The 25,672-nt window shown below is 48.6% G+C and overlaps 8 protein-coding genes across 8 annotated transcripts; 3 read left to right on the top strand and 5 right to left on the bottom strand.

The window, feature by feature from the left end:
- Positions 1-804: 804 nt before the first annotated feature.
- N7489_011692 (uncharacterized protein) lies at positions 805-1,226 on the top strand (the record flags this gene model as incomplete). The annotated part of the gene is made up of 2 exons (XM_056717441.1): positions 805-816; positions 864-1,226. The coding sequence occupies 2 exons, from the start codon at positions 805-807 to the stop codon at positions 1,224-1,226; spliced, it is 375 nt and encodes a 124-aa protein (XP_056565063.1).
- Positions 1,227-3,766: 2,540 nt separating this feature from the next.
- N7489_011691 (ankyrin repeat domain-containing protein) lies at positions 3,767-4,464 on the bottom strand (the record flags this gene model as incomplete). Its single annotated transcript, XM_056717440.1, has 2 exons — positions 3,767-4,408; positions 4,462-4,464. 2 exons carry the CDS (start codon positions 4,462-4,464, stop codon positions 3,767-3,769), a joined length of 645 nt encoding a protein of 214 aa, XP_056565062.1.
- A 1,252-nt stretch (positions 4,465-5,716) lies between these two features.
- Positions 5,717-6,525, bottom strand: N7489_011690 (uncharacterized protein; the record flags this gene model as incomplete). Its single annotated transcript, XM_056717439.1, has 3 exons — positions 5,717-6,109; positions 6,163-6,401; positions 6,453-6,525. 3 exons carry the CDS (start codon positions 6,523-6,525, stop codon positions 5,717-5,719), a joined length of 705 nt encoding a protein of 234 aa, XP_056565061.1.
- A 1,576-nt stretch (positions 6,526-8,101) lies between these two features.
- N7489_011689 (uncharacterized protein) lies at positions 8,102-8,473 on the top strand (the record flags this gene model as incomplete). Its single annotated transcript, XM_056717438.1, has 1 exon — positions 8,102-8,473. One exon carries the CDS (start codon positions 8,102-8,104, stop codon positions 8,471-8,473), a length of 372 nt encoding a protein of 123 aa, XP_056565060.1.
- Positions 8,474-9,150: 677 nt separating this feature from the next.
- On the bottom strand, positions 9,151-9,750 carry N7489_011688 (uncharacterized protein; the record flags this gene model as incomplete). Its single annotated transcript, XM_056717437.1, has 1 exon — positions 9,151-9,750. One exon carries the CDS (start codon positions 9,748-9,750, stop codon positions 9,151-9,153), a length of 600 nt encoding a protein of 199 aa, XP_056565059.1.
- A 4,327-nt stretch (positions 9,751-14,077) lies between these two features.
- On the top strand, positions 14,078-15,862 carry N7489_011687 (serine hydrolase domain-containing protein; the record flags this gene model as incomplete). The annotated part of the gene is made up of 3 exons (XM_056717436.1): positions 14,078-14,970; positions 15,029-15,240; positions 15,303-15,862. The coding sequence occupies 3 exons, from the start codon at positions 14,078-14,080 to the stop codon at positions 15,860-15,862; spliced, it is 1,665 nt and encodes a 554-aa protein (XP_056565058.1).
- A 2,409-nt stretch (positions 15,863-18,271) lies between these two features.
- On the bottom strand, positions 18,272-21,918 carry N7489_011686 (nonribosomal peptide synthase; the record flags this gene model as incomplete). Its single annotated transcript, XM_056717435.1, has 5 exons — positions 18,272-20,595; positions 20,671-21,031; positions 21,179-21,343; positions 21,400-21,567; positions 21,610-21,918. The coding sequence occupies 5 exons, from the start codon at positions 21,916-21,918 to the stop codon at positions 18,272-18,274; spliced, it is 3,327 nt and encodes a 1,108-aa protein (XP_056565057.1).
- A 1,632-nt stretch (positions 21,919-23,550) lies between these two features.
- On the bottom strand, positions 23,551-25,290 carry N7489_011685 (uncharacterized protein; the record flags this gene model as incomplete). Its single annotated transcript, XM_056717434.1, has 5 exons — positions 23,551-23,891; positions 23,982-24,285; positions 24,490-24,879; positions 24,922-25,134; positions 25,252-25,290. The coding sequence occupies 5 exons, from the start codon at positions 25,288-25,290 to the stop codon at positions 23,551-23,553; spliced, it is 1,287 nt and encodes a 428-aa protein (XP_056565056.1).
- Positions 25,291-25,672: the final 382 nt, after the last annotated feature.

The following is a 25,672-nucleotide window of genomic DNA, read 5'->3' as shown; positions in this document are numbered from 1 at the left end:
CGCTGTCAACGAGGAATACTGTCAGCCTGGCGTGCATACAGAAGTTTGTCCTGGTCAATGAATATGTGGTATGATTCGGTTTGAATATCGTCTTAGTCCCTGCCCAAGGTCGACGGTTAACAATTACTCCTATCAACCAGATCACTATGCTTGCAACAGCACCGTCCACTGCGGTCCTCCAATCTTGACCTTGCTGAAAGCAGATCTCAATGGACGGTACGATTGCTCCAACTGGTTCATAGTTGGAATGCCCTTGTGTTATGAACCCATTTCCCATGCCTGTTTGCTTGTGCTCCACTGATGAACTCCGAGAGATCAGGTTATCCAATTCACCGGGCAATCGTCTTGTGGGATGGAGGACTGGAGCCACAGACTCCACGCATTGGACGACAGATAACTACGATTTACTATTCCGATCTTCGCTGTTTTCGTTCAAGTCGAGACGTGGTTTGATGCAATACATACGCAGGCTTTAGGTCGGAAGAGCACGAGAAGGTTTAATATGACCCCAGTGGCAGTACATAAGGCACTGGGTCAGGTTGTGCATTGCACCAATGTTCTCGGGCTCTCGCAGTCGTTTCAAAATTGGGCCGGTTAACCGTATACGGTCAAGAGAGCTCAAAAGGACCGTTCATGGCCCGCAAGAAGTGAGTCTATTGGAAGTCCAATTCCCCACCTGGAGGCTGACTACTGATTTAGAGCTATAAATACATGCATAATATCCTCAGTTGCTCGAACAAGCTTCCTGCTGCTTGCATCAAGCCCATCCGCTAGTTACTCAGTACCTATCTTGTACTTGACAGAATGGATTCCTCGGTAGGCAAATCAACCCCTTTCTGAAGCCGCGTCTAATTCCAAGATAGGAATATCTCCGAATTCTCGCGAGGCTCGACATTCGAGCAGTCCGGGCAGAACGAGCCCAGTCCAAACTTGAACAGGAACTGAGCGCTTCCAAGGCTGCCGAGAAGCAGGCGACTGAGGAGTTGGAGCATGTATCCAGACTAGCGGATATCTTCTTTGAACTCAGCCAGAAACTGGGAGGCGTGGTGGATCATTGGCTGAAGGAGCGCGGTGCCAACCAGTCCGGCCAAGAGCCGGAGTCAACAAAGGTAATGCTTGATATGCTGTTGAAGCAATTGGAAGCACAGGAGTTAGGCAATAGCGGTGAGAATTCCGGTGGTGACTCGGAAAGTGGCAGCGAGAAGGCTGCGGAACAGTGCAGCTAAGTCATAGCTTAACGACGGTTCACCGGGCATCGTCTCCTGATCATGTATATTGGTCTCTGTGTGCGGAGTGACCAAGATTGTTTACAGCTTGTTCGTGCAGAACGGTCATCATTACATGTATATATTAGATTCAGTTTGCTATGGTACTTGAAATGGGGTTGTCTCAACGTTGGCACATATATATGCTGTTATCTCCTTAATTCGGTTTACAACACTTCTTCCCTTAAGACAGTCACATTTATATTCGAGTTTGTTCTGATTATGGAAACTCAACTGATTTTCTGTCGTGCCTAGAAGATGACGCGGAAGCTTCAACATATTCTGGGAGACGATCTTTCCCAGTCTAGCATCGCCAACTCGCTACCCCGTGCTAAATCTACTTCTGATTCCCTTGAAGCTGCATTAGAATGGGACCGCATTCGACGATCGGCAGCGCCATCGCCAGAGTTACTATCTAAGGAGTTCTAGAGACAGAAGACGCATCCAGACAGCCATGAGCTCGGTATGCAGTCCAATATGAACATTCTCTTCTTACATCAATACTAAATCAAATATAGTAAAGGGCTAGTAATGAGAAGGTGAAGTGGCTGCTCCTCAATAAGCCAGCAAACCGGGCCGCCCTTGGTGTGAAGCAGGGATCCGGGACCAAAAAAGCAAGATAGGGGTCAGCAAAGAGGATCATTTCATGTTTTGATTTAGTTTATGGCTGGGGCCGCTGGCTAGGAAATAATGTATTTACAGGCAAGATGGTTGTAATGAAATTTTTGTGTGATCTCCAAGATCTCACGGAGCGACCAGCTGGCTCTCAGGTTGCATCGAGAGTGTGTTTATGTTCCTCATCGAAACGTTGCCGTCACCTCCTTGCGGTCCATAAGAACCGATCGTCACGATCTAGGCGTCGAAATGTACCTGTTATGCCGATTTCGTAGGAGAGACTAGTTAGCCAGTGTTGTGCTAGCGAAACGGACCAGTGCCCGTCCTTCTGGGTTTGAGTGGTTTCCTCCATTTAACTGGCTTGGGCATATAACCGATCCATCCATCTTTAGGCGCACTTTCTGGGTCGGGAGAAATGACGCCTGCATTCTGGACATAGCATGTACCTTGCAGCATCTGAGAGTCTCGTTTTAGGTGGGTGACCGGTAGGGAGATCTTAGAACATCTTAAGGCATATCGCTCCATTTATCCGTGAATCCTTGGACACGGGATTTTGGCAACAGACTCCGTTATCGTCAACCCATCGGCACCCCAAACGATGAGTGGGATCGCCAATAATTAGGCCGAGGATTGACTGAAGATAGTCAGAGCTCCAATCCATATTGGTGGACAGACAAGAGGATGTGAAGTAGATACAACGCACACCAAAGAGAAGAAAGATTTGAAAACAGAGCAAGCGAGGAGGCTCGTAGATCTTCGAGGACAAATCTTTTATATTAATAAACGCTCAGTGGAACCCTCCTTCGACCGGACGGTCCAATAGTCTAGTGAGACCGAAGAGCTCCAACGGCTTTTGGTGTTCATCTCTACAATCGGAGCTTCTACGCTACACGTGCTGAACGCCTTTCATGTCTCCTAGGAAAGCGGTACTTGTTCCTAGGAACGCGAGGTTACCTGAGGACGTTTTACCGACCCGGATGATAGAGACTGTCAAGGATATAGATGAAGCATGCGGAACGGATGGAGATATGATCCGCACGGGACCCACATGGTGTACATGGGTTCCCCTGAACGCGAGGAAGCTACCTTTCTTTTGCTTCCTCGCGCTACGTCTTGTATCTAGAGTCAACTATAGTTGTTCTTAATATCGATTGTTCATCCCGAAACACTATCCACCTCTATGTATACGTGAGACCCTCACAGAGACCAATGTTGTGTAAGCATTCATGTAGCCAATAGGTGTGCACTTTTACCAACGGCTAAAGGCTGCTAGCTGCCTGGGAACGGAATTCTGGTTCCTGGGACTCACGTATGGGTTCCTGGGAGTCTCTGAGCTCCCGGGAATACCCATGCCGTTCCTGGGAGCACCCATCCGGTTTCCAGGAACACATTTTCAGGTCCCAGGAGACTGAGTACTTCTGGGAGCTCAAACATCTGCCCTGCGAGCCAAGGACCTTTTGATTATTGCCACCCATGTCACTACACAACCCCATGCGTAACAAATTCTGGTAACAGAGAAGGATTACTATAAATGCTGAGATGAATCTTTAGCGGTTTGTCTTTTAGTCGCCACCACCGCCTTGATACATTCCTCGCCTCTCACCCACGTACTACGCGCAAGATGTCAGACTCCCAGTGGCTTTGGGACCCCTTGACTATCTGTCAGATGGGGCCCCTTAGGGAAAATAAGACGTGCTGTGGCATTACCAAGAAAGGAGACGCTTGCCAGTTGATTGTGAAGAAAGAGACCCTGAAAGAAGGTCGGCACAAGTTGGACAACCTTGCACGAAGCCCATTCAATCTTTCTACACTTGACTCCCAGCTTAGCGACCTTGTATCCTTCTTCCTCTGCAAAAAGTGGCATCGAGTACGTCAGCACGATGATATCAAACAGCAATGGTTCGATGCGGCCGGTGATCTAGGAGCAGATATTTGATGGAGTTCCTGTCCCTGATGCATGACTGGATCCATGGTGATATTCCGTACCGGTCCGTGGTATCGGGATTGGCGCCTCTTGAGAGTAGCAGACTCACCAAGTCTCTGTTACTCCTGAACACGGCAAGCCAGAGCACCGTTTGGCCCTCCCGGTTTGGAAGATCGATCTTAACACGAGAGTGTTGAAGGAGCTGGTCCACGACCGCAACTGACCCTTTCTCCACGCCGTACCACAAAGCACATATGCCGTTTTCGTTTCTCATATTCACGCGCGGCTTTCCTTTGCGTAGTAGGAGATCCGTAACCAGCTCTGAGCCATGTTTAGCGGCCATCATGAGAGGAGAGAGACCATCGACCATTGCATCTACGTCGGCTCGGTAGGAAAGCAAGGTCTTTGCAAAGGGGCGATCGTTGGTTTTGGCGGCCCAATGAAGCGCAGAACTTTTTTGGTGCCTGATATTGTATTTGATCAGGGCTAGGCGTAGCTTGGGATAGAGTGTTGAATGTGTACGAGCAAGAGTAGAAATATCGCTTCCCTGTAAGGTGCTGGCTATGATCCAAAGGATCTCTGTTGGGCAGTCGAGAATATTAATCTGCATGGCATTGTCAGCATCTGGAAGGCTTCAATCATTTCAACTCTTCATACCATGATTTTGGGCGCTGGAGTTCAGTTAGTGAAAAGGGACAAATCGTGTCGCTTGGATGGGCTTTGTTGGTTCGAAGATGACCAGTGATAGCAATGATTGAGTGTTCTTGAGTTAAGAATCTAGGCAAATGCGAGATGACGAGGTAAAGAAGAAGCTTAAATAACACTGGTGGCCACCGCCCAGCATCAGTTTTCTCCTACCTACTGATGTAGCAACGGGCTAGTGGTCCTGGGAACGCTGTCTGAGCATTGAGGAGTTTCGTATTCCTGGGAGCGTCTCTTTGGCATCCGAGATTTTGTTCGGCTCTATAGAGACCCGATCCATTGGAAACATGATCTTTATGATTGAGATTCTACGGCATTTGTGCATTTAAGAAAGGTCCAGATTTGGTCCAGCTAGAATGAAAGAACAGCCCCAAATATTGATGTAGGTACCAGGCGATGGCGTTACAGACTCTGGGATGGGTTTGAATGATCTGTCGACCTGTAGTTGATCGATCTGATTTACGTCAAGACAGTCAGTCCTAAATGGCGAATAAAGCAGCTTACTGGTTTATCCGATTCGAGCATCGCACATTGGTCATGACTAGCAGCCTCCAGATAAGTTTCTCCCTGTGCACATATATGTGGCGACCAGACGAACCGGTTTCGATATCATGTTCTTCATCTACAGGAACATCGAAATATACTTGATCACGTGTAATCGCTTGTGTCCTACTGGCGGTGTGGTCTGTCACGTGTATGGTCTAGCCATCTTAGGTTAGACGCAATCTGCCAAGCAGGATGTCTAGTAGCGATTGCTTCGAGCTTTGAGCACAATTACACGACCAGACCCTAGGTTAATAGGGCTAGACTCTGGTAGTAGTGCTGTAGTGCCTGTATGGAGGCATAAATTGTGCTCCGCGTACATGTGCGGTTGGCATACAACAGATGCATTAAAGTTTCTAAAAGGTAACCTCAGGATATATATAATGCATGGTATGATTTGAAGTTTCAACCACGAACCTAGTGAACATGGCTGTCCACGGCCTAGGAGAGTCCTTCGCGGTCGCTACCTCCTTCTTGTATGTTATAAATCTACCACCCGCATTCTCTCGCGTAAAAACGCGTTCACTGCACGGTTATAACCGCGTCGCGATGGGCGCAAAGTGATATGTCCCAAAACGGGGGTTCAACTTCGGGTCCACTCAACAGCACCCATTGGCCGGAGCACTAGCGCTCGGTAGTTAACGCGAAAACGCGACAACATTGTCAGTCAAGCCACCTCGTCGCATAGCGGAGCCTGCGATATTCCTGGCGCCATGCTGTCTATGCTCTCACCAGATTCATCTTGTCTGCATCCATGCAAGTTTGGCCTGCTCCATTGCTGGGCGCGATGATCCTGCAAAGCCTGCATAGCTTTGGTGATCCCATTTGTGACACGGACCAACTCGTCTTCTAGGTGAGTTGCTCGAGATGAACTACTATCCAACTCGCCCTGAAGCCGACGAATTTTTGCGTGTAATGTGCGATTCTCGTCGAGGGACTCCTGGAGATGGATGCTCGTGCGGTCAAGCTCGTGCTTCATTCCATGATTGACGCTTTCCAGCTCGCGGATCTTTGCCGTGAAAGAGCCGCTTTGCTCCTCGTCCGTACGGGCCGGCCCAGACTATATCCAACTTTAGTGTTGCATTGGCCAAGTGTAGGGATCACAAGGCTCACTTCTTCTGCTGGCAAGTGGTCCCGTTCTAACTGGGCAACCTGCAGCGTCTGCGGAGTAACTGCCTCAAGCGACCGGCTTAGTTCTTCGCAAATGGACCTGTACAGGCCGACACTTCCACTGCCCAAGTTTGACTGCAACAAGCTCTTCTTGGATTCCGTCACCGACCAAGCGTATCCAACCCCGGCCGATGGCTGTAGACGGACTTGGCTGGGAGCGACGACAAGGCCAAGTCGGTCATCTGACCCGGATTAATTTCGCTCATCAGGCGGAGGGAAGAATGACGACATACGTATATGGGCTGCTAATGCCTCACGGCACTGTTGTCTGAAGAAAGTGCGCTTCTCATTGCTGGTGAGGACCATGGTTGTATTCGATTCGCAAGGCAGGACTGCAAGCCCTTTGATATATGTACAGTCCAGGCATCCAGGATCTTATGCATTGAGGAGCCAACGGTTGAAGACGACCTGATTGTTGACCAAGCATGAACATCCGGTTACGGATGACCACAGTTGACCGATGGGAATTGTCAACTGGCTATGAAGTTCGGGCAACGTTAATTGAACCACGACAAATGTATTAGCAATATTCGTCAGATTTGGGACCATAGCCTGGAGAATTGACTCCTTCGACCATGAGTCCTCATCCACCGCATTTCACCCTCGCTCTCGGCTGACTATCTAACTTCGCTTCTGCCGCTTGTTAGACCAGTCGGGGGCCTTCCATCCGACTGCAGAATTCGGATTCTGCCCCGCAGGAAAGGTTGGCTTGGGAGGAAGCCCGTAGATGGCTGATATTGTGTTCTCAAGGACCATAGGAAAGGTATTGTGACGAACGATCCAAGTGAGTGAACTCCGCAATTTACTACCTTGGCCTATGAGCCGCTGAGCGCACAATGTTGGCTTCTTCACATCTGTCAAGCAGGCTCTGTCTATCCCGACTAAACTTTCCCGTTGCGAAATTGTAATCAAACCTGAACGTCCTGGAAGCAGACGCGGGAAGAAGCCCTTCCTATCTCACATTAGCGTGATCGAGAACAACCGGATCCACCTCACCAGTTCTGATACAATTCCCGTAATGCATCAGAAGGATCCCGGTTTTGCACATAACTCAGGAGATAGTGAGTCTGACACTCATCTGACGCTCCAAACTCCGAGTATCTTTGTATGTTTCAATCGTTTGCATTTCGGGTTTGAGTTGTTTGCTTGCTTGTTTCTCAAGCTCGCTTGGCAAACACTTTTCGCTCTTGCAAGCAGAATCACTGGCTGGTAGGTCCATGACGGAGAATGTAGAGGGGTCCGACAAATTTAGGGCGTACCATGGATATCCGAATTGGGGATTGGCTAGGGCTTTTATAGATGGATAGTCATTCAGTGATGGCCACGTATTCTAGCCCAAATATGTGAGACCCAGCCGCCCTCCAAACACCCATCCCTCAATTTAAACAGGCTACTTATCAACCATTCAACTCTTGATTTTTGACTGACCGATTCACAGACTAAGCGTTTATGATGTATCTCGGTCGTTGTGTCTTTGCACCGTCGTATTGTATTTCCAACCATCAGATAATCCCACCGGTTCAGAGTAACTCCTAGGCCTTTGACTGTCAATTAGATGGCGAAAAAAAAAAAATTCAAACTTGGTTCCGCACTAATCTCAAGATCCAATCTATCATATGACCATGACATTATGTGACAGCGAGCGAACTCGGCAGAGCGTACAATCAACTTTCTTACGTCGCCCAAGTATGGGCCGTGCTGCCGAATACAATTTTCATCCTCTTGCGAGCTATTAAGTGAGGAAGGACAATTTAGGGATATGCGTTGAATGTGACAAGTGAATGCGACAATGAACAACACTTCCTCGTACGTATGGTCCTGGCGACGATAAATAGCATCGGAAACCCCAGTCGAAACATCATCCCTCGCATTATCCGGAATAATGCCTGTCATCTCTCGTCAGCCAACGCGCCGCCCGGGAGACGAGCTCGACGCCATGCCCTTGCTTGGTCGCCGCCCTAACAAGCGCCCGTCGCGGAAGCCTAAGGGTGTCAACAGCCCGGCTGAATCAACATTGCAGCGAGACCAGCCTACGCTTCGACTGCGGTTTCAGCAGAGATGCTTGAAGCCAGAGACGTGGTGGACATCTCTTACCGCATTTGGTGCAGATGATGATACTTCTGAGCACATGCTGGAACACGAGAAAGCCATTGCCACGGAGGAAACCCGACAGGAATGGATGCGACGTCTGCGGCCCATGCCACACCGACAGAACGCACCAGCAAAGAAAGGAACAGAACGCAGAAGGAGCTAGCGTTGATCCATCTATAGTATCTGGTGGACGAACAATGCAGTGAAAGGTCGAACCTTCAACCAATAGAGGAAACTTTTAGTTTACAGTACTGTGGCACAGTCGCGGTACAGACTGAATCCAGAGAGTTGTATGGCATTTCCATTTGAAGAGTTTGCACGTTGTCACTTAGATGTAGCCAATGATAACGCCCTGGACATTCAGCTCCAAACATACATATTCCCCGTCTGGGTATACATGTACACACGCCAGAAATCCGTTTCGCCGCTTAATCTCTTTGATGATTCGGCTTATCCTGTAGGGTCAGTCATCAAATAGACTATCGAAATGAGCCTACGTATTTAAACTTGAAGCAGCTGCGCTATATCTCCTCCACGGGCGGACCAGTTTACCGAAAGTGTTCTCTTCAATTGGTGCTTTTACAGTAGCTAGCTCTTTATACCATCTAGGTGAGCTACGTCATTGTCGATGGACCTTTTAATGCCGCTTATGGAAGGAATTTGGCTCAACAGAAAACTACGCTAGGATTTTGATTGGTAGAATATAGACGCAGATACACTAGCTTCGCACAGAGTGACAATATAAAAACAAAAGTTTTATTCCGGGTCAGTAAGAGCGACTGATGTCGGAACTTGTTGCTTAGAAACATGTACAGTATCTCACCACCGGAAGAATACAAATTAGTATCTGTACGCAACAATTGGTCCTGATTTTCCTTTTTTCAGGATTGGCTTGACTGGTGGACACCCCGGTGTTTCAATAGTGAACTGCCATGTCTTTCCCTGATGCCTAGAGGATGGGAGGTTCAACACGCAAATGGGTGTAAGGGCACCTCGCTGGGAGATTGATGCTCCCACGCCAACAACGTTTGGACTTGCTAGCGTGCAAATATTTCCACTCGAGTAAAAGCAGAAGTTCGACCGAAGGGGATTCTGTTCAAACAACTTTCGGGTAGTTTTGCCCTTCAACTCCATTATCTCCGCGCCGAAGACTATGTCTTTGACATTGAGTTTGATTTTAGGAACGGTGATCTTGTTAGCTGTATTATACCAGCTGAGCTTTGGCAGAGTCACTTCGTGATTTTTTTCGTCGTAGCGATGGTCCGTTCGTAGACTTCGACGTAAGGACGTAACGCCGGCGTAGCGGGTGTCACCAGACCAGTCGTTCGCCCGAAGCACTGTGTAGAGCGGTTTCCCTCCTTTCTTTGCTTGGCATGAATTTGTAACGGTTCGGAGGTTAGCCCCAATGAGTACGGGATCGGAACCACAGTTAAGAGCCATTTTAACCCAGGCATCATCTTTGAATATCGTCCTCCTCTATCCTCTTTGTGTTGTTTTCGTTGATTCGAACCTCAGAGTGGCAACTGGGAAATGCTTTAAGATAATCCTGTATTCTGCCACGTGCGGTTGCATTCTACGCTTGGGCTGTTGAACGGTAGACCGTAATGGTCATTGTACTATATTGCGGCATATTCAGATAAAATAACACTGCAGCCCTCAGTTTGATGCGGCTTGCTCAATAATTGGTCCCCACTAAAGCCTTGGCGGTGGGACCAGAAAAGAGTGGCTATATGGACGGAACATGGAGTGAAGGTTGAAAGCCGGTCGAATCCAAAGTAGCTGAGGGACTACTACATTACTACCACGGTGACATTCGTCTGATCATGCCCCACCATCTACAGCGTAGTGAGCAAAGTTATAGCATAAAGAGACACTGGCTCCATGACAGAGGAATCACTATCAGCCATGGAGAATCCCAGCAAAACACCAGAAATGACGGATACACAAGGAGAGGCACCGCTGTACACACAGTCAACTTCAACCGAGGAGCCCCCGCTTCCTGGTGTAACCCCGCTGCCGGTAAGAATAGATGTGAACAGACAGGACCACGCTGACCATACAGATCAAAACCCACGACATAGAGAAGCAGTCTTTGGCTGTAGAGCCCTTTCGACCCATACTTGATGTCTTGAAGCAAATCGAAGAAGAAGATACCGAGCTTGCATTTCGGGCTGCACGTCTGGTGGGGTACGTTCGGTGTTTGTGGGAGTCCTGCGTTTCCAAACATACAGATATTCAGCAGCTCGAAGAGGAGAACGAAAAACTGCGGACCGGGAATATCCAGCTATGCAAAGAGGGAAACCACTTGAAGCGCAGCCAAGATAAGCAAGTAGCTCGCTTGCATACTATTGATGACGCGTTGGACGAAGTACGGGGAAGGCTTATCGGTGTGCTCAAAGTTTGGAACGAACGGTCTGTCGGCGACTTGGCTATTTTGCCGGAAGATGGGTTTCCTCAATGTTAGTGGTTGGCGTTGGACAGGTCAAAGTTTGCACTGCCGCAATGCTTCAAGCAAGTGTACGATGATAGCAAGTTTTTGCTAGTCCGCCAATAGATCCCTTGATTCTGTGTCCCTAAACTTCGTTGTCTACCACGGTTGTTGAACAAGTTGATTGCTCACCGACTGAACTTCCAGCACGCTGAACAGCGTAATTTGACAAGATCATCCAGGCGGTCAGGATCAATAATTGCAGCTGCCAAAGTCAGCAAAGTCGGGAGTTTCCTCGTACGCGGCCAAATTACCTCTAGAGCTAGCGGCCATATATTGTTCTGCGGGTGCGCCGCTCGCATGTGAAATACATTAATGGTAATGAACGTAGTATAATCGATGTGTCACCGTCCATAGAGCGTAATGCGTCATGGAATCACACGTAGAATCGCTCGCTAGTTCTGGCGATCTGGCAACCCGCTTGTTGGAAAAGTTCCGCATTCCCGCCTCCCGTTTTACCCCCTCATTCTTCCCAATGCGACGCGACCTTGGTCTACGCCCGCCAGTCAAAATACAGAAAGCTGTGCTTACGCTGTAGAGTGCCAAAAAGTTATAAGCAAAACTGGCCGAGTGGAAGACGGAGACGAGGACTTGCCAACCTGTATCCACACCTTGGATAACATCAAGCCGATTTAGCCGTTGTAAGAGCTGGAACGATATTGTATTTAAACCCCACCCTTCGGTCAACAATAGACGGGTGATGTTGTTGATGGGCTGCATTAAATGAGCAACAGAAGTTAACGCGGAGGACGAACAGAAGGCTGCTATCGGTGAAAAAAAAAAAAAAATTGTTTTTCTTTCCCTCTAGGTTCATTTCCAAGGGCGAAGCTACTGGTAACGTAATCGGTAGGCGAGCGGCCACCCACCTAAAAAACGCGACCCGCGACGCAACCTATTCTCTTAAACCATCCACGATGCCACCAAAGCGCACTGAATCCTCTCGAAAATCAATCGAGCAAGAGCGTAGGTCCTTATTAGCTATTGGAGCTATTAAAAAGCAAGAGATTCCTACAATTACCGATTCAGCTGTCGTTTCCAAATACCTCGCACTACCCTTCACCGCCGCCTAGGAGGGCACACCAACCGCAGCGAAACACGCACCAACGGCTATACGCAAAACGAGAATCGCATATGCAATAACTCTCTATAGACGATTATGGAGGAGCGCCTCGACCGTCGCACGTACGAGTAATGGCGGATATTCTACTTGCAAAACGTGGCGAGACTCCAATTCAACTGCCGGCGCCAAATGGGGTTATAATTTTACCCAACGTCAACTAGAACTTGCAGTACATTTTTCACAAAAGCACAACTAAAAATGTGCAAAATGTGAGGATCCAAAGATTATCCGGGAGTGGTTCGACATTATCCGAAGATGATCATACAATTTCCTATCCTACCCGAGGATATCTACAACTTCGACGAGGCTGGCTTCGCAATGGGCCTAACGGCGACTACGAAGGTTATTACGCGAGCGAAATGCTACAGTCGGCGATCGGTTCTACAACCTGGAAATTGCGAGTGGGTGACTGGTCAAGCTAATTAACGCGTCCGGCTGGACGCTACCACCATGTATTATCCTTAAGGCAAAAACTATATCCAAGGGTGGCTTAACTCTTCCGGAGACTCCCGCTTCGCATTTAGTCCGGACAACTGATGAGGTTGGACTTCGTTGGCTTCACAAAATGTTTATTTCATCGACTTCTAGTAGTCGGAGCGAAAGACATCGACTTTTAGTCCTTGATTGCCATGGAAGTCATTAACACCTCAATTCGACCGAATTCGCGCTGGAAACGATATTACTCCAATCTGTATGCCACTGCATTCACGACACCTATTGTAACCGCTCGATTGGCTGTTTTGCTGTTCTAAAGCGATCGTACGGTCGGTCAGTCGAAGATACAAATGCGTGCCAAAATCAACCACATCGACAAAATTGATTTTCTTATGGCATACCCAACCGCTCGTGGAAGCTTTCAGGGCTCAAAATACCCAAAATAGGTTCACAGCTGCTGGTTTAGAACCCGCCAATCCTGAACGGGTGTTATCGAAGCTTAATATTCAGCTAGAAACACTGACCTCCACCTTTCCCGCCCCGCAAATCCCCGGGGAAGCCGCCCAGGAAGCCAAGGCCAGTTTACCTAAAAAAACGTCACGGAATCTCGTCGAATTGCATCGACAGGCATCTACAATCAGTCAAAATCCCTACTTAGTCCAACCGACCTAGACGTCATATTACATATACTTTCCCCTAATATTTTGTGGAATAGAAAAGAATTACAAGAATAATACAAATAACACTACTCCTGAAATGGTTTAGTGAATTGACATAAGTCGAATACTTAGGCCCGCAGGGATGGCGTGACGTTGGGCCAATCGATTTCAAGTCTCACAAGGCTCACCATTTTTCTCTTTTTTTAGAAGGCTCCAATGGCAGACATCCTTCCTCTTTTATGCTAGCACAAGAAAACACAAAGATGGTCCACATACCGTAGTCCTCGACGGCTTGAATTTCCAACGGCGCTTCCAGATTTGAATCCATTGGTGAAAGGTACCAACCTATACAGTTTACACTAATCGTCCGCATTCCGCCCTTAGAGAGAGACACTCCAAGAATCAATCAAAGCACGTAAAGAAGCGACCGTGGTAGGGCATTGGGACGATTGGTTTACGGCGACACTGTAGCTAAAGCCATTCAGAGATCCACATAATAAGGGCGCGAATGCATGCAGCTACGCCAATCTAATTCTGCATTGGTCGCGGCGCGGTACTTCGAGATCCACTTTCTGCCTGACCGCATGTTGTACCGCCTACTTTATTGTAGCGTACGCTCACTCGCGGTTTAACGCGCTATAACATATGTGCTATATTTTCAATGTGTTAAGGATGGCCTAGAAATTGAAATATTTAAGTATCTATTGGAAATTATGTCTCACAGGGTAGCTAATGTTATTAAGTATAAGGATTGGCATTGATTTCAAGGAGAAATAAAGTCGCCAAAAAAAAAAAAAAAAAAATCAGCATTTAATATGGTGTTCCGCGACGTGCCGCTCACTTGTGTGGTGCTGGTCACATGTGAGGTACATATATACATTTCTGCCGGAATGACTCACCGGCGAACAGAAATGGACTAGTGCATTTCAGATTCTTTTGCCGGAAATTAGTTCGTGAAGTGTTGAAGGTAGACCTGATATCGAAAACTTGTGAGTCTGAGACTGTACGCAAGCTATGATATACACCATACAATCAGTTCTGGCAAAAATTGCTACTACGCCGACAATGATACTATCTGCCGCCTCTCTCCTACTCGGTCGAGCATTCCCAACGCCTGCGAACGTCGCATCCGATCCCAAGTTCCAGATCGCAGTCAAATCTTTTGATGCTCTTCTAAGTACGCATCTCTCCGATTCAGGTGCGAATCAGAACACGAGCTTCTCGATCTCAGTATTCTCAGCTTCAGACCCCGGTCTGCTTTACGAGCGTCATCACACATCCGAGATTGTTACTCAAGCTTCGTTTGGCACCAACAAGGTCAACGCCGACTCCATATATCGAATTGGCAGCATTTCCAAAGTTTTGACTGTATACACATTCCTTATACAAGTCGGAGATCGTCATCTTAACGAACCTATCACGGACTATGTACCAGAGTTACTCGAAATGAGAGGACATGTCAATCCGGATCCTAATTGGGAGGAGATAACTTTGAGCGAGTTGGCGAGCCATCTTTCTGGAATATCCAGGGACTACGGGCTAAATGATTTTAGTGTGCATGAATATGAAATGGTAGCAGGATATCCGCGACTACGACCATCACTTTTGCCACCACTGATCGTTGCTGACAAGCCTGTTTGTGGATACCTAGACAAAAATGGTACATATGTGACCTGTGATCAAAATGATCTTATCAGGGGGCTAGCAAATGCACCGGCTGTTTTTCCTCCCAGTTATACCCCTGCTTACTGCAATGATGGATTCGTGCTCTTTGCATTGGCGCTTGAACGGATGAAACAAGAGCCATTTGAGAATATTTTCAACAGAAGCATTCTAGAACCTCTGACTCTTCGCCAAAGTAGCTACAACGTTCCTTCCCCAGCCCAGATGTTATATGGTGTGGTACCAGGCAATCCATCACAGTGTGGATGGAATAATGAATTTGGTGCTTTCTCCCCGTAAGTGGCAAGTACATCTTAAGGAATGTGGGCCTGTATACTGATGACACGCTCATAGCGCCGGTGCGAACTACATGAGCTTGAACGACATATCTACGCTTGGCAAGTCCATATTGAGAAGCGATCTTATTTCCAAAGCACAAACTCGGAGGTGGCTAAAGCCCAAGTCACACTTGGCAGATACATCGAAGGCTGTAGGAATGCCTTGGGAGATTGAGCGTGTCCAAGTTGGGGATAGAGTTGTGGAATTGTACACAAAAGATGGTGACTGTGAGGCGACTACTCCAAATCCAGATCTTATGAAGATAGTACCAGTGGCTGACAATTATCAGGGAATGTCTACAGCAGCAAAATAGCGCTGATCCCTGAATATGACCTTGGTTTCAGCATCCTGACAGCATCTGATGCTGTACCTTTAAAGCAACAAGCTGGTCTTCAAGTGATATCGGGCGTTCGCAACGGAATAGTTCAATTACTTTTACCTACTCTCGAAGACATAGCCAAGGAAAGGGCAACACAGAGCTTTGTTGGTCTTTATGAATCCACTGGTGACGTGCCTCACTCCATCATTCTTGAAGCAGACTCTCGCCCGGGCATCAGGCTTACGAAATGGATTTACAATGGGACTGATATCCTCCAGGAGCTCGGTAGACCTTTTTCGAGAAGTGGTCAAGCGGTTGACTGCCGTCTCCAACCTAATGGGCTGAATAACAATAATGCACTTGGATTCAATGGTCTCTGTAGCGGTGATGCTTGGGAGACTGTGAACTTGTTTAGATATGGGAACGTTGGTCTTGATCAATTTGTCTTTGATCTGGACTCTGGTGGAATGGCAGTTTCTCTGCAGTTGAAAGCACTACGGGCTGTATTGAAGAGAGTCCCAATTCCGTAATCAATTTATTATACCCGGTGGTTTTCTTCTAATCATATGTTACTGTATCTATTGTCAAGCTGAGAAAATTATTTAACTTAATCTTCCCCGAGGCTCTAAACTTGGTTCTAGATACTATTGATAAGTGCTTTTCATTGTAGCACCCCTTGAAAGGGCAAACGGCTCAGGTAAAGCTCTATTCTTGAAAAGGTGAATTCACGTATTTCGACCCGGAAAGGGAATTTATCACTCCTTTCAAATTATGAGACCCGTAATCTTCATGGCTTAATGTAGTAAAAAGTGAAGTAGGCATGAATAATTCTGGCAAGACATAACATAACTGTGCCATGACCACCTACCGCTTCTGCTTAAGGTGCTCGACACCCCAACGATCAACTCCACCCAACAACCCAATTTGAATTAGTTCACACTGTTACACCACAAGGCAAGGTACCGGTAGCCTTCCACGTAATCAATCGCATCCCACGACAGGGCAGGACCTAATATATAGATACCCATTCATGTATCTAATTTAATTCATTGTGACCAATTCCTACACTGTTACTTAGAACCTTATATTGCGATAGTACGCTCACTGTGACTCATTGACAACCTTCCTATGATTATGGAATTCACTCCTGTGATTGACCTAATCGGCACCCTGTCTGACACGTCCTGCAAGATGACTTCCATAGACCAGAGCCCGTGTAAAGCCAGCGGACTAGGAAACGGTACGGTTGCTACTCACCACCTTGGGGTCCGATGTCAGTGTCACGGAAGGCAGTATTTAGCCTACTCAGCCCGGACGCTTGTTGTCCCGTACATCAAATAAATATTGTGTCCAACAGAGTCAGGTCAGCAAGTTGAAATAGCGATGTGTATTATAAGCCTTCCATTATTCAATCTAGACGTGACTAAATATTAGTCTATTTGACTTTACTTAACTAACTGAATAACCAAAGGAAATGGATTAATTCAGGCGGCCGGCGCCAAATTTCATCCAAGAACTGCGATGCCATGGCGATGTAGTTGTTATTTCGCGGAGAAAAGTTTTTGTTATTAACTCATAAAAACACCATCAACAACCACTTTGGCTACCATCAACCTTCAACAGCCTGGGAGATTACTAGGTGTCGGGGGTTCTAGGGTCCCTATGCTGCAGGGCTTCCTAGACCTCCGGAGATCAGCTGACACTGTGGTGTGCTAGCTGACCTAGATGATAGATAGGATAGATGAGATAGAAGAATTCCTTTGGGTCTGCCCTTTATAAGAGAGAAAGGTACATGTAGTACATGTAGAAGTTAACTTAAATAAACTGAAAGCTCATGTTTTATTCGGTCTGGTTTATAGAGCTATATTCACAGATAAGAAAGGTGAGATGACCTCTGTCGAACATACCCGAGACAGAGGGGTAAAAGAGAGAGGTAGATCAGAATACCCGAGGTAATGCAGGAAAGCAGTGAAAAGAGCATAGAAATATGACATGTAAAAAGGAGACCTGTAATTAGAGATTCAGATAGTGAGGCGGTCAATGAGGGCAGAATAGATGCTTCCAAGTTGAATTGGTAGCTGGTGGAAATGGGTAGTTTATGTAAATCATGCACAAAATTCTGGTACTAGGTGTGAGGAATTATTTGATCTACAACGCAAAAAGAATACAAAATAAAAACAGAGGCATTCATCAAAATTTATAGGAAACTAGGCTCACTACAATATTCATGATTGTAGTGACCAGAAAAGTCGTAAGCAACAGCAAACGATTTGAATGAATCATCCAACCCAAGAAGGAAAGTCTTGGTAAATTTGATGCAAATTTAGGTTCTTCATATTAAGAATGGTGTCGCGCGGTTCGATTCCGGTTCTAGCTCCTGATTTCGAGAACCGGAATCGGACCATTTCGAGGCCTACTTGGCCGAAATTCCCTGGATTCAAAAATGGAATCTCTTGCCAGAGGTTTCCAATTTGATTGCAGCCAGTGGATATCAGGGCGGTCGCTTATAGGAGAACTATATTTATAGACTAACGTGGTTTTCCTGCCCGAGAGAGACAAAGTCCTGGATTCTCATTGCCGTGTGTGAAGAATACTCTGCTGCGGAAGAAAACGCCATCCCACCTTTTGGTGCATGACTTAGACAAGAATGGATCTGACTTCATTGAGAAAGCAGGTTGATGGATGATGACATCTGATATCTGTGTCTCTGTACGAACTTCATTCTAACTCAAGATCAAATTCCACGTGATGCCATTCAGCAAAGACATTTCGCACAAAGAGAAGAGAAAGTAAACAAAACAAGTGATCCAGACGGCGCAAGAAAGAAAAAGTACGTGACCAAATAGAGCGTATAATAAGAAAAACTACGGATGTGACAAACTGTCTCAAGCGAGGGACAAGGCTAGTTTGGTACTGACTGAACACATGCGACAAAAATCCTAAGATGCAGAAATGGCTATTTCTTCCAGTGTTTTCTGGTAGAGCCTGACCCAGCACTCGACCTCATCCAGGTGCTGGACTCGGGGATCAAATTTGAATTCGAAGACGATCTCACCGTTCTCCACTGAAGCAACAACATCAAAGACCGAAAAGGCTCTTATCCGGGAAATGCTGTCTGGTCGAGAGTCAGGTGGAATATCTAGCCGGCGGAACAGTGACATGGCTCGCTCCACTTGTTGAAACACACCCAAGTAATTGAAGTTCAGCTCGTAAGAGTCAACGGCAAAAGCATCAACTCCCCTCGCGTTTAAGTACTTCGAAGTAAAATAGGACCAGCCATTGTGAGGAAGGTTGCGGATGAATTGTTTCGTAGCCTGGATTGCGCTTTGGATGTCGCAGAGTTGTGTTCGGTTGACTTGGATTGGGAACATGGTTGTAAACCAGCCGACAGTCTCCGAGAGATCCATGGAGTCATCTAATATTTCGCGACCGTGTCCTTCATTAAAAACTGCTGGAATGGGTCGATCATGGAAAACGGATCCAAAAGAGAATAGCAAAGCTGCAATCATGAGCTCTAGGGGCCTAGTTCCGAACAAGTCATTGCACGGCCCTAGAAGGGATAAGCTGACTTGTTTGTCAAGGGCGAAGTTTCGAACTGAAAAGGGGACTTTCCCAACTTCATCGTTGCTTAGACCCCAATAATCTGGTAGTTGCTGCTTCAGTGAAGTGGGAAATGAGGTTTCAGGCTCCAAGTGCTGCCGAGCATAATTTGACTGTATTGATGCCCAGGACTGAAAAGAAATGGACCGAATGGGCTGCAGTGGACGAGACATTAAAATGTCTTCCAATTCAGCCAACAACACTCTCCATGAGACAAGGTCAACAACAAGATGGTGTATAGTAAGGAATAAAAATTGCTGATTGGACTGGTTTGCCAGTACTGCTGAGACCAAAGGACCCTCTTGAATGTTCAGAATACTGCGAGCCTGGCGTAACGCTGCAGCTGATACACAGTTGGTCTTCAGTTGTGTGCACTCAAAGTGGAAGGATTCATCAACAAAGTCAGTGACGATCTGTGACCAAACACCAGCATGGAATGAAAATCGGGCACGCAGCATCGAGTGTCTTTCCACCAGGGTGCGAAGGGCGAGTCGGACACGGAAAGGTTCGACTTGGCGAGATATTTGTAAGAGAAAGCATTGATCGAAGCACGTCAAGGGATCCGGATTACGTGACAGGTAATATGCCTGTATAGGGGTAAGGGGAAAAGATTGAGATAATGGCTCCAGGGCCAACAAGGGCGAGCAAGGAGAGATGATATCCTCTAACAGGGAACACCTTGGAGCGAGAGTGAATATTGTTCGGTACTTGAAAAGGTCTGCAGCGCTGAGATGAATGCCAAGGTTTCGCGCTGCGATGGCAGATTGCATAGCAGTGATTGAGTCTCCACCGAGGCGGAAAAAGTCATCATCAACACCGATAGCGTCAGAAACATTCAGCACTTTAGACCAGATATGTTGGATTTGAAATTCAAGGTCGGTGGACGGCAGCCGCTTGGAGGCAGAACGGGGAAAGGAACAGGCGTCAGAAGAACCAAGGGTAGAGCCAATTCGACGTAATTGACGCCGATCCGTTTTGCCCGTCGCAGTCAGCGGCAGAGAGAGAAGCGGAATGCAGGCCGAAGGGATCATATACACAGGCAAGCATGCTGCAAGCCGTGTTTCAGCAGATAAAGCTAGTCGGCGTACCGCTGCTGCGTGCCCTTCATCATCAGTGGGACCGGCGGCGGCCCCTAGGCGCACAAACGCAACCAGGGCGGGGCGGTCACCCCCTTTAGGTGTCACGACTTCGGCAACTACCTGTACCTCGGATAGCTGCGACGGCGGAAGTTGGCTGCTGTCGTCTTCCAGCATAACATCCACCAATGCGTTGCGGACGTGGTACTCGACTTCCCCGAGTTCCACTCGCTGTCCTCGGATCTTGACCTGGTCATCCTTACGACCTATAAAGATAAGGCTTCCGTCCGGAGCATACCGAACAAGGTCCCCAGTCCGATAGAGCCGGCCTCGACGCCCAGGCCGGCCGGGTCCTCTGTGGAGCAGCCATGGCGGATCCTCGACGAACGTAGTATCGGTTTTTTCGGGGTCGTTCAGATAGCCTCGGCCCACCAGTGGTCCTTCCAGCCACAGCTCGCCGATCGCACCAATTAGCGCCAGAGAGTCATGTGATACAATCCACGTGTTATTGGCAACCCCACATCTAATGCTGAGATCAAAAATTCGGTCTCGATCCACGTTCACATGCGTGGCCATGACAGTGCATTCTACCGGTCCATAGATAGATACTATCTCACACTAGGTGTCCAGCTTGGCAAGCTCGCCTATCTGAAGCGGCTCACCCCCGAGGACCAGGGTGTTTAGGCGACGCAATGCCCCGAGTGGAATAATTCTTGCCAGGGTTGGCGTAAAGAATGCAAAGGTGGGGTTGTACCGTTCAAGGGCCCCAACAATATCATCTTTTCTCTCGTAGTCAGAGGGCACGTAGAGGACACCACCAGTAGTCAATGTCAGGCAGAAAGAGCTCCACATAAAATCAAAACTGTATAAGGTGAAATCGAACACCCGAGATATGTCCTTGATTTTAAATACTGCTCCATACGGGGCCAGGCTGCTAGCGAAATTCCGATGGGTCAAGGCAATGCCCTTTAGTTGGCCAGTGCTACCCGATATGAACACAATGCATAGCGTGTTTGAGGGCTGCTACACCGGGAACTGGATTTCACTAGGCAAGTCAACCGCGCCTAGGGCCTTGCGGTTGACCAGAAAAACACTGCATGTGCTAAGTCGTTTTGCCAGCGCCTCGTTTGCTGTTGATATTAAGATGACCTAGGCATTGGTCTGACCCACTATCAGACGCAAGCGCTCCTCGGGCTGACTAGTATCCATAGCCACCGACGCGCCGCCGGCTTTCATCACGCCCAGTATAGCGACCGGTGTCCACATAGACTTTTCGAAGCACAACGGGACAATAACCTCGGCTCCCACCCCCTCGCAATAAGCACGTATGCCAGTCTAGTTAACAATACATCTAACTGACTATACGTCAGCTCTCCGTCCCATACACATACCGCTGGCGCCTCAGGCTGCCGGCGAACAGTTGATACAATCAGGTCATAGACGCAGGCGTTAACCGCAGATGGGACATTGCTATTCCAGCTCCAGATGTCTCGTAGGTCGCTGCCCGCAAGGACATTGATAGCTTCAAGTTTAACTAAATTGTTCTCGCTCCGGCACAGCTACCGTAACACGTGATCAAACTATAGCATCAGGCGTCTTACCTGGTTTTCCTCCAGCACAGAAGTGTCAAAAGAGAACTCTAACTCTACGTCTCGCTTAGAGAGATGACATTCAACTATCATGGCGTATATGCTGAAGTTACCCGCGGTTCCTATATCCCGCTCACCTGGTCCTGTCTTGCCGGGCTCCGATTTCACGAAGACGGATACCCGTCGGCCGTCTTCACTATCGCCCTCCTCCGTCGCCGCCGCAGGCTGCACCACCAGCAAAGTTTGAAATCCACAGGCACGTTCAGCATCACTACCGTACTTCCGGATTCGCTGCAGGCCAGTCTGTTCAAAAGGAATCATCTCCGCAGCCTGTTACTGAACCTACTACAGCAGTGCCTCCACTATGCCCTCCGGGTGCATAATGACTCGGACGGGAACAGTGGCGATTGTGGGACCAGCCACCTACTCTATACCGGGCATTACTGCCTAGCGCCCTATCACTGTGGCGCCGAACAGAGCCTCCATCGTGCCGGAATATCTTGAAGTCAAGATAGCCCACGCCGCCCGGATGGCAGTAGACAGGGTATAGCTGCTATTCTCCCACCGTAGGCCGGATACCTTATGGATCAATCTTTCGTCGGCCCGAGGCACGTAGGCCAGAGAAGGCAGAGCTGGGAAGCTCGGGGCCTCTAGGCCGGCGAATTACCCCTACCAGAACGATTCTACCGCGACATCGCTCACCGTAAGGGCCCGCTTAATAAAGGCCTAGAACGCCACGGGCTGCACGGGCTGTAGACCAAGGTAGGCCGCCTCCAGGGCCTATAAGATAAGCTGCATGGACCATCTATCATACAGGGCATGATATACTATCTAGGCGAAAAACACCTTCCCTGACGAAGTGTCCCTGACGAGAGCATGCCTTAAGAGTGCTATCCCAAGCCCCATACTAGGTTCGCTATCTGACCTAATATATACCGCGAGATTATCTACGAGCTTATATGGCTCACCCTTCTTTAAACAGGTCTGCACAAGGCCTCTTAATGACAGGTCAACAATCCGAGTGCGTAGAATGGGCATCATACTCACTGTCTCCTCCCATACACGTATAAAGAGCACGGGTTCAGTTGCCGGGTGTAGTTCACGGACAACATGCGCAACATAGTCTTCACCCTAGCGGGCCGTCATGGCCAAGAGACCTTCTTACAGGGCAGTGCAGGGGAAGACATCCTCAATCTACTCTGCAGTTACATCGCAGAGTAAAGCAATTTCCTACCGGACGTTGTTGATGTCAACCGGTGCTTACAGCAGCGAGTACGCCGGCACAACGTGCTCAACTTCTACCGCGGACTTTGTCGCCCTCATTGCAAGTTCACTCAGTTAAGGATGCAGAAGAACATCTGCCACGGATAGCGCTATACCCTAGCGCCGCGCTGCCCCTACAAGCCGCATGGCCTGGATTGAATCGCCGCCAATGCGGAAGAAGCTATCATCAGCGCTGATACTGCCCGGTTCAGCCTTGAGAACATCGGCCCAGAGAGCTTGCAGTTACTCCTCCATCCCAGGCCGTGGAGCGCGGTACTCATGGTGCAGTAAGCTAAAGGCCTTCAGCTGGTCCCATGAAAAGGCACTCCCGCTTTGACGTAATTAACGCCGATCCGTTTTGCCCGTCGCAGTCAGCGGCAGAGAGAGAAGCGGAATGCAGGCCGAAGGGATCATATACACAGGCAAGCATGCTATAAGCCGTGTTTCAGCAGATGAAGCTAGTCGGCGTACCGCTACTACGTGCCCTTTATCATTAGTGGGACCGGCGGCGGCCCCTAGGCGCACAAACGCAACCAGGGCGGGGCGGTCACCCCCTTTGGGTGTCACGACTTCGGCAACTACCTATACCTCGGATAGCTACGACAGCGGAAGTTAGCTACTATCGTCTTCTAGTATAACATCCACCAATACGTTGCGGACGTGGTACTCAACTTCCCCGAGTTCCACTCGCTATCCTCGGATCTTGACCTGGTCATCCTTACGACCTATAAAGATAAGGCTTCCGTCCGGAGCATACCGAACAAGGTCCCCAGTCCGATAGAGCCGGCCTCGACGCCTAGGCCGGCCGGGTCCTCCGTAGAGCAGCCATAGCGGATCCTCGACGAACGCAGCATCGGTTTTTTCGGGGTCGTTCAGATAGCCTCGGCCCACCAGTGGTCCTTCCAGCCACAGCTCGCCGATCGCACCAATTAGCGCCAGAGAGTCATATGATACAATCCACGTGTTATTAGTAACCCCACATCCAATACTGAGATCAAAAATTCGGTCTCGATCCACGTTCACATACGTGGCTATAACAGTGCATTCTGCCGGTCTATAGATAGATACTATCTCACACTAGGTGTCCAGCTTGGCAAGCTCGCCTATCTGAAGCGGCTCACCCCCGAGGACCAGGGTGTTCAGGCGACGCAATGCCCCGAGTGGAATAATTCTTACCAGGGTTGGCGTAAAGAATGTAAAGGTAGGGTTGTACCGTTCAAGGGCCCTAACAATATCATCTTTTCTCTCGTAGTCAGAGGGCACGTAGAGGACACCACCAGTGGTCAATGTCAGGCAGAAAGAGCTCCACACAAAATCAAAACTATATAAGGTGAAATCGAACACCCGAGATGTGTCCTTGATTTTAAATACTGCTCTATGCGGGGCTAGGCTGCTAGCGAAATTCCGATAGGTCAAGGCAATGCCCTTTGGTTAGCCAGTGCTACCCGATATGAACACAATGCATAGCGTGTTTGAGGGCTGCTGCACCGGGAACTAGATTTCACTGGGCAAGTCAACCGCGCCTAGGGCCTTACGGTTGACCAGAAAAACACTACATATGCCAAGTCGTTTTGCCAGCGCCTCGTTTGCCGTTAATGTTAAGATGACCTAGGCATTGGTCTGACCCACTATCAGACGCAAGCGCTCCTCGGGCTGACTAGTATCCATAGCTACCGACGCGCCGCCAGCTTTCATCACGCCCAGCATAGCGACCGGTGTCCACATAGACTTTTCGAAGCATAATGGGACAATAACCTCGGCTCCCACCCCCCTCGCAATAAGCACGTATGCCAGTCTGGTTGACAATGCATCCAACTGACTGTACGTCAGCTCTCCGTCCCATGCACATACCGCTAGCGCCTCGGGCTGCCGGCGAACAGTTGATGCAATCAGGTCATGGACGCAGGCGTTAACCGCAGATAGGACATTGCTATTCCAGCTCCAGATGTCTCGTAGGTCGCTACCCGCAAGGACATTGATAGCTTCAAGTTTGACTAAATTGTTCTCGCTCCGGCATAGCTGCCGTAACACGTGATCAAACTATAGCATCAGGCGTCTTACCTGGTTTTCCTCCAGCACAGAAGTGTCAAAAGAGAACTCTAACTCTACGTCTCGCTTGGAGAGATGACATTCAACTGTCATGGCGTATATGCTGAAGTTACCCGCGGTTCCTATATCCCGCTCACCTGGTCCTATCTTACCGGGCTCCGATTTCACGAAGACGGATGCCCGTCGGCCGTCTTCACTATCGCCCTCCTCCGTCGCCGCCGCAGGCTACACCACCAGCAAAGTTTGAAATCCACAGGCACGTTCAGCATCACTGCCGTACTTCCGGATTCGCTACAGGCTAGTCTATTCAAAAGGAATCATCTCCGCAGCCTATTGCTGAACCTGCTGCAGCAGTGCCTCCACTGTGCCCTCCGGGTGCATAATGACTCGGACGGGAACAGTGGCGATTGTGGGACCAGCCACCTACTCTATACCGGGCATTACTACCTAGCGCCCTGTCACTGTGGCGCCGAACAGAGCCTCCGTCGTGCCGGAATATCTTAAAGTCAAGATAGCCCACGCCGCCCGGATGGCAGTAGACAGGGTATAGCTGCTATTCTCCCACCGTAGGCCGGATACCTTATGGATCAATCTTTCGTCGGCCCGAGGCACGTAGGCCAGAGAAGGCAGAGCTAGGAAGCTCGGGGCCTCCAGGCCGGCGAATTGCCCCTACCAGAACGATTCTGCCGCGACATCGCTCACCGCAAGGGCCCGCTTGATAAAGGCCTGGAACGCCACGGGCTACACGGGCTGTAGACTAAGG

Source organism: Penicillium chrysogenum (assembly GCF_028827035.1).
Source record: "Penicillium chrysogenum strain IBT 35668 chromosome Unknown utg000005l_segment0_segment0, whole genome shotgun sequence".
NCBI lineage: Eukaryota > Fungi > Ascomycota > Eurotiomycetes > Eurotiales > Aspergillaceae > Penicillium > Penicillium chrysogenum.
This window is presented reverse-complemented; position numbering and strand designations above follow the sequence as displayed.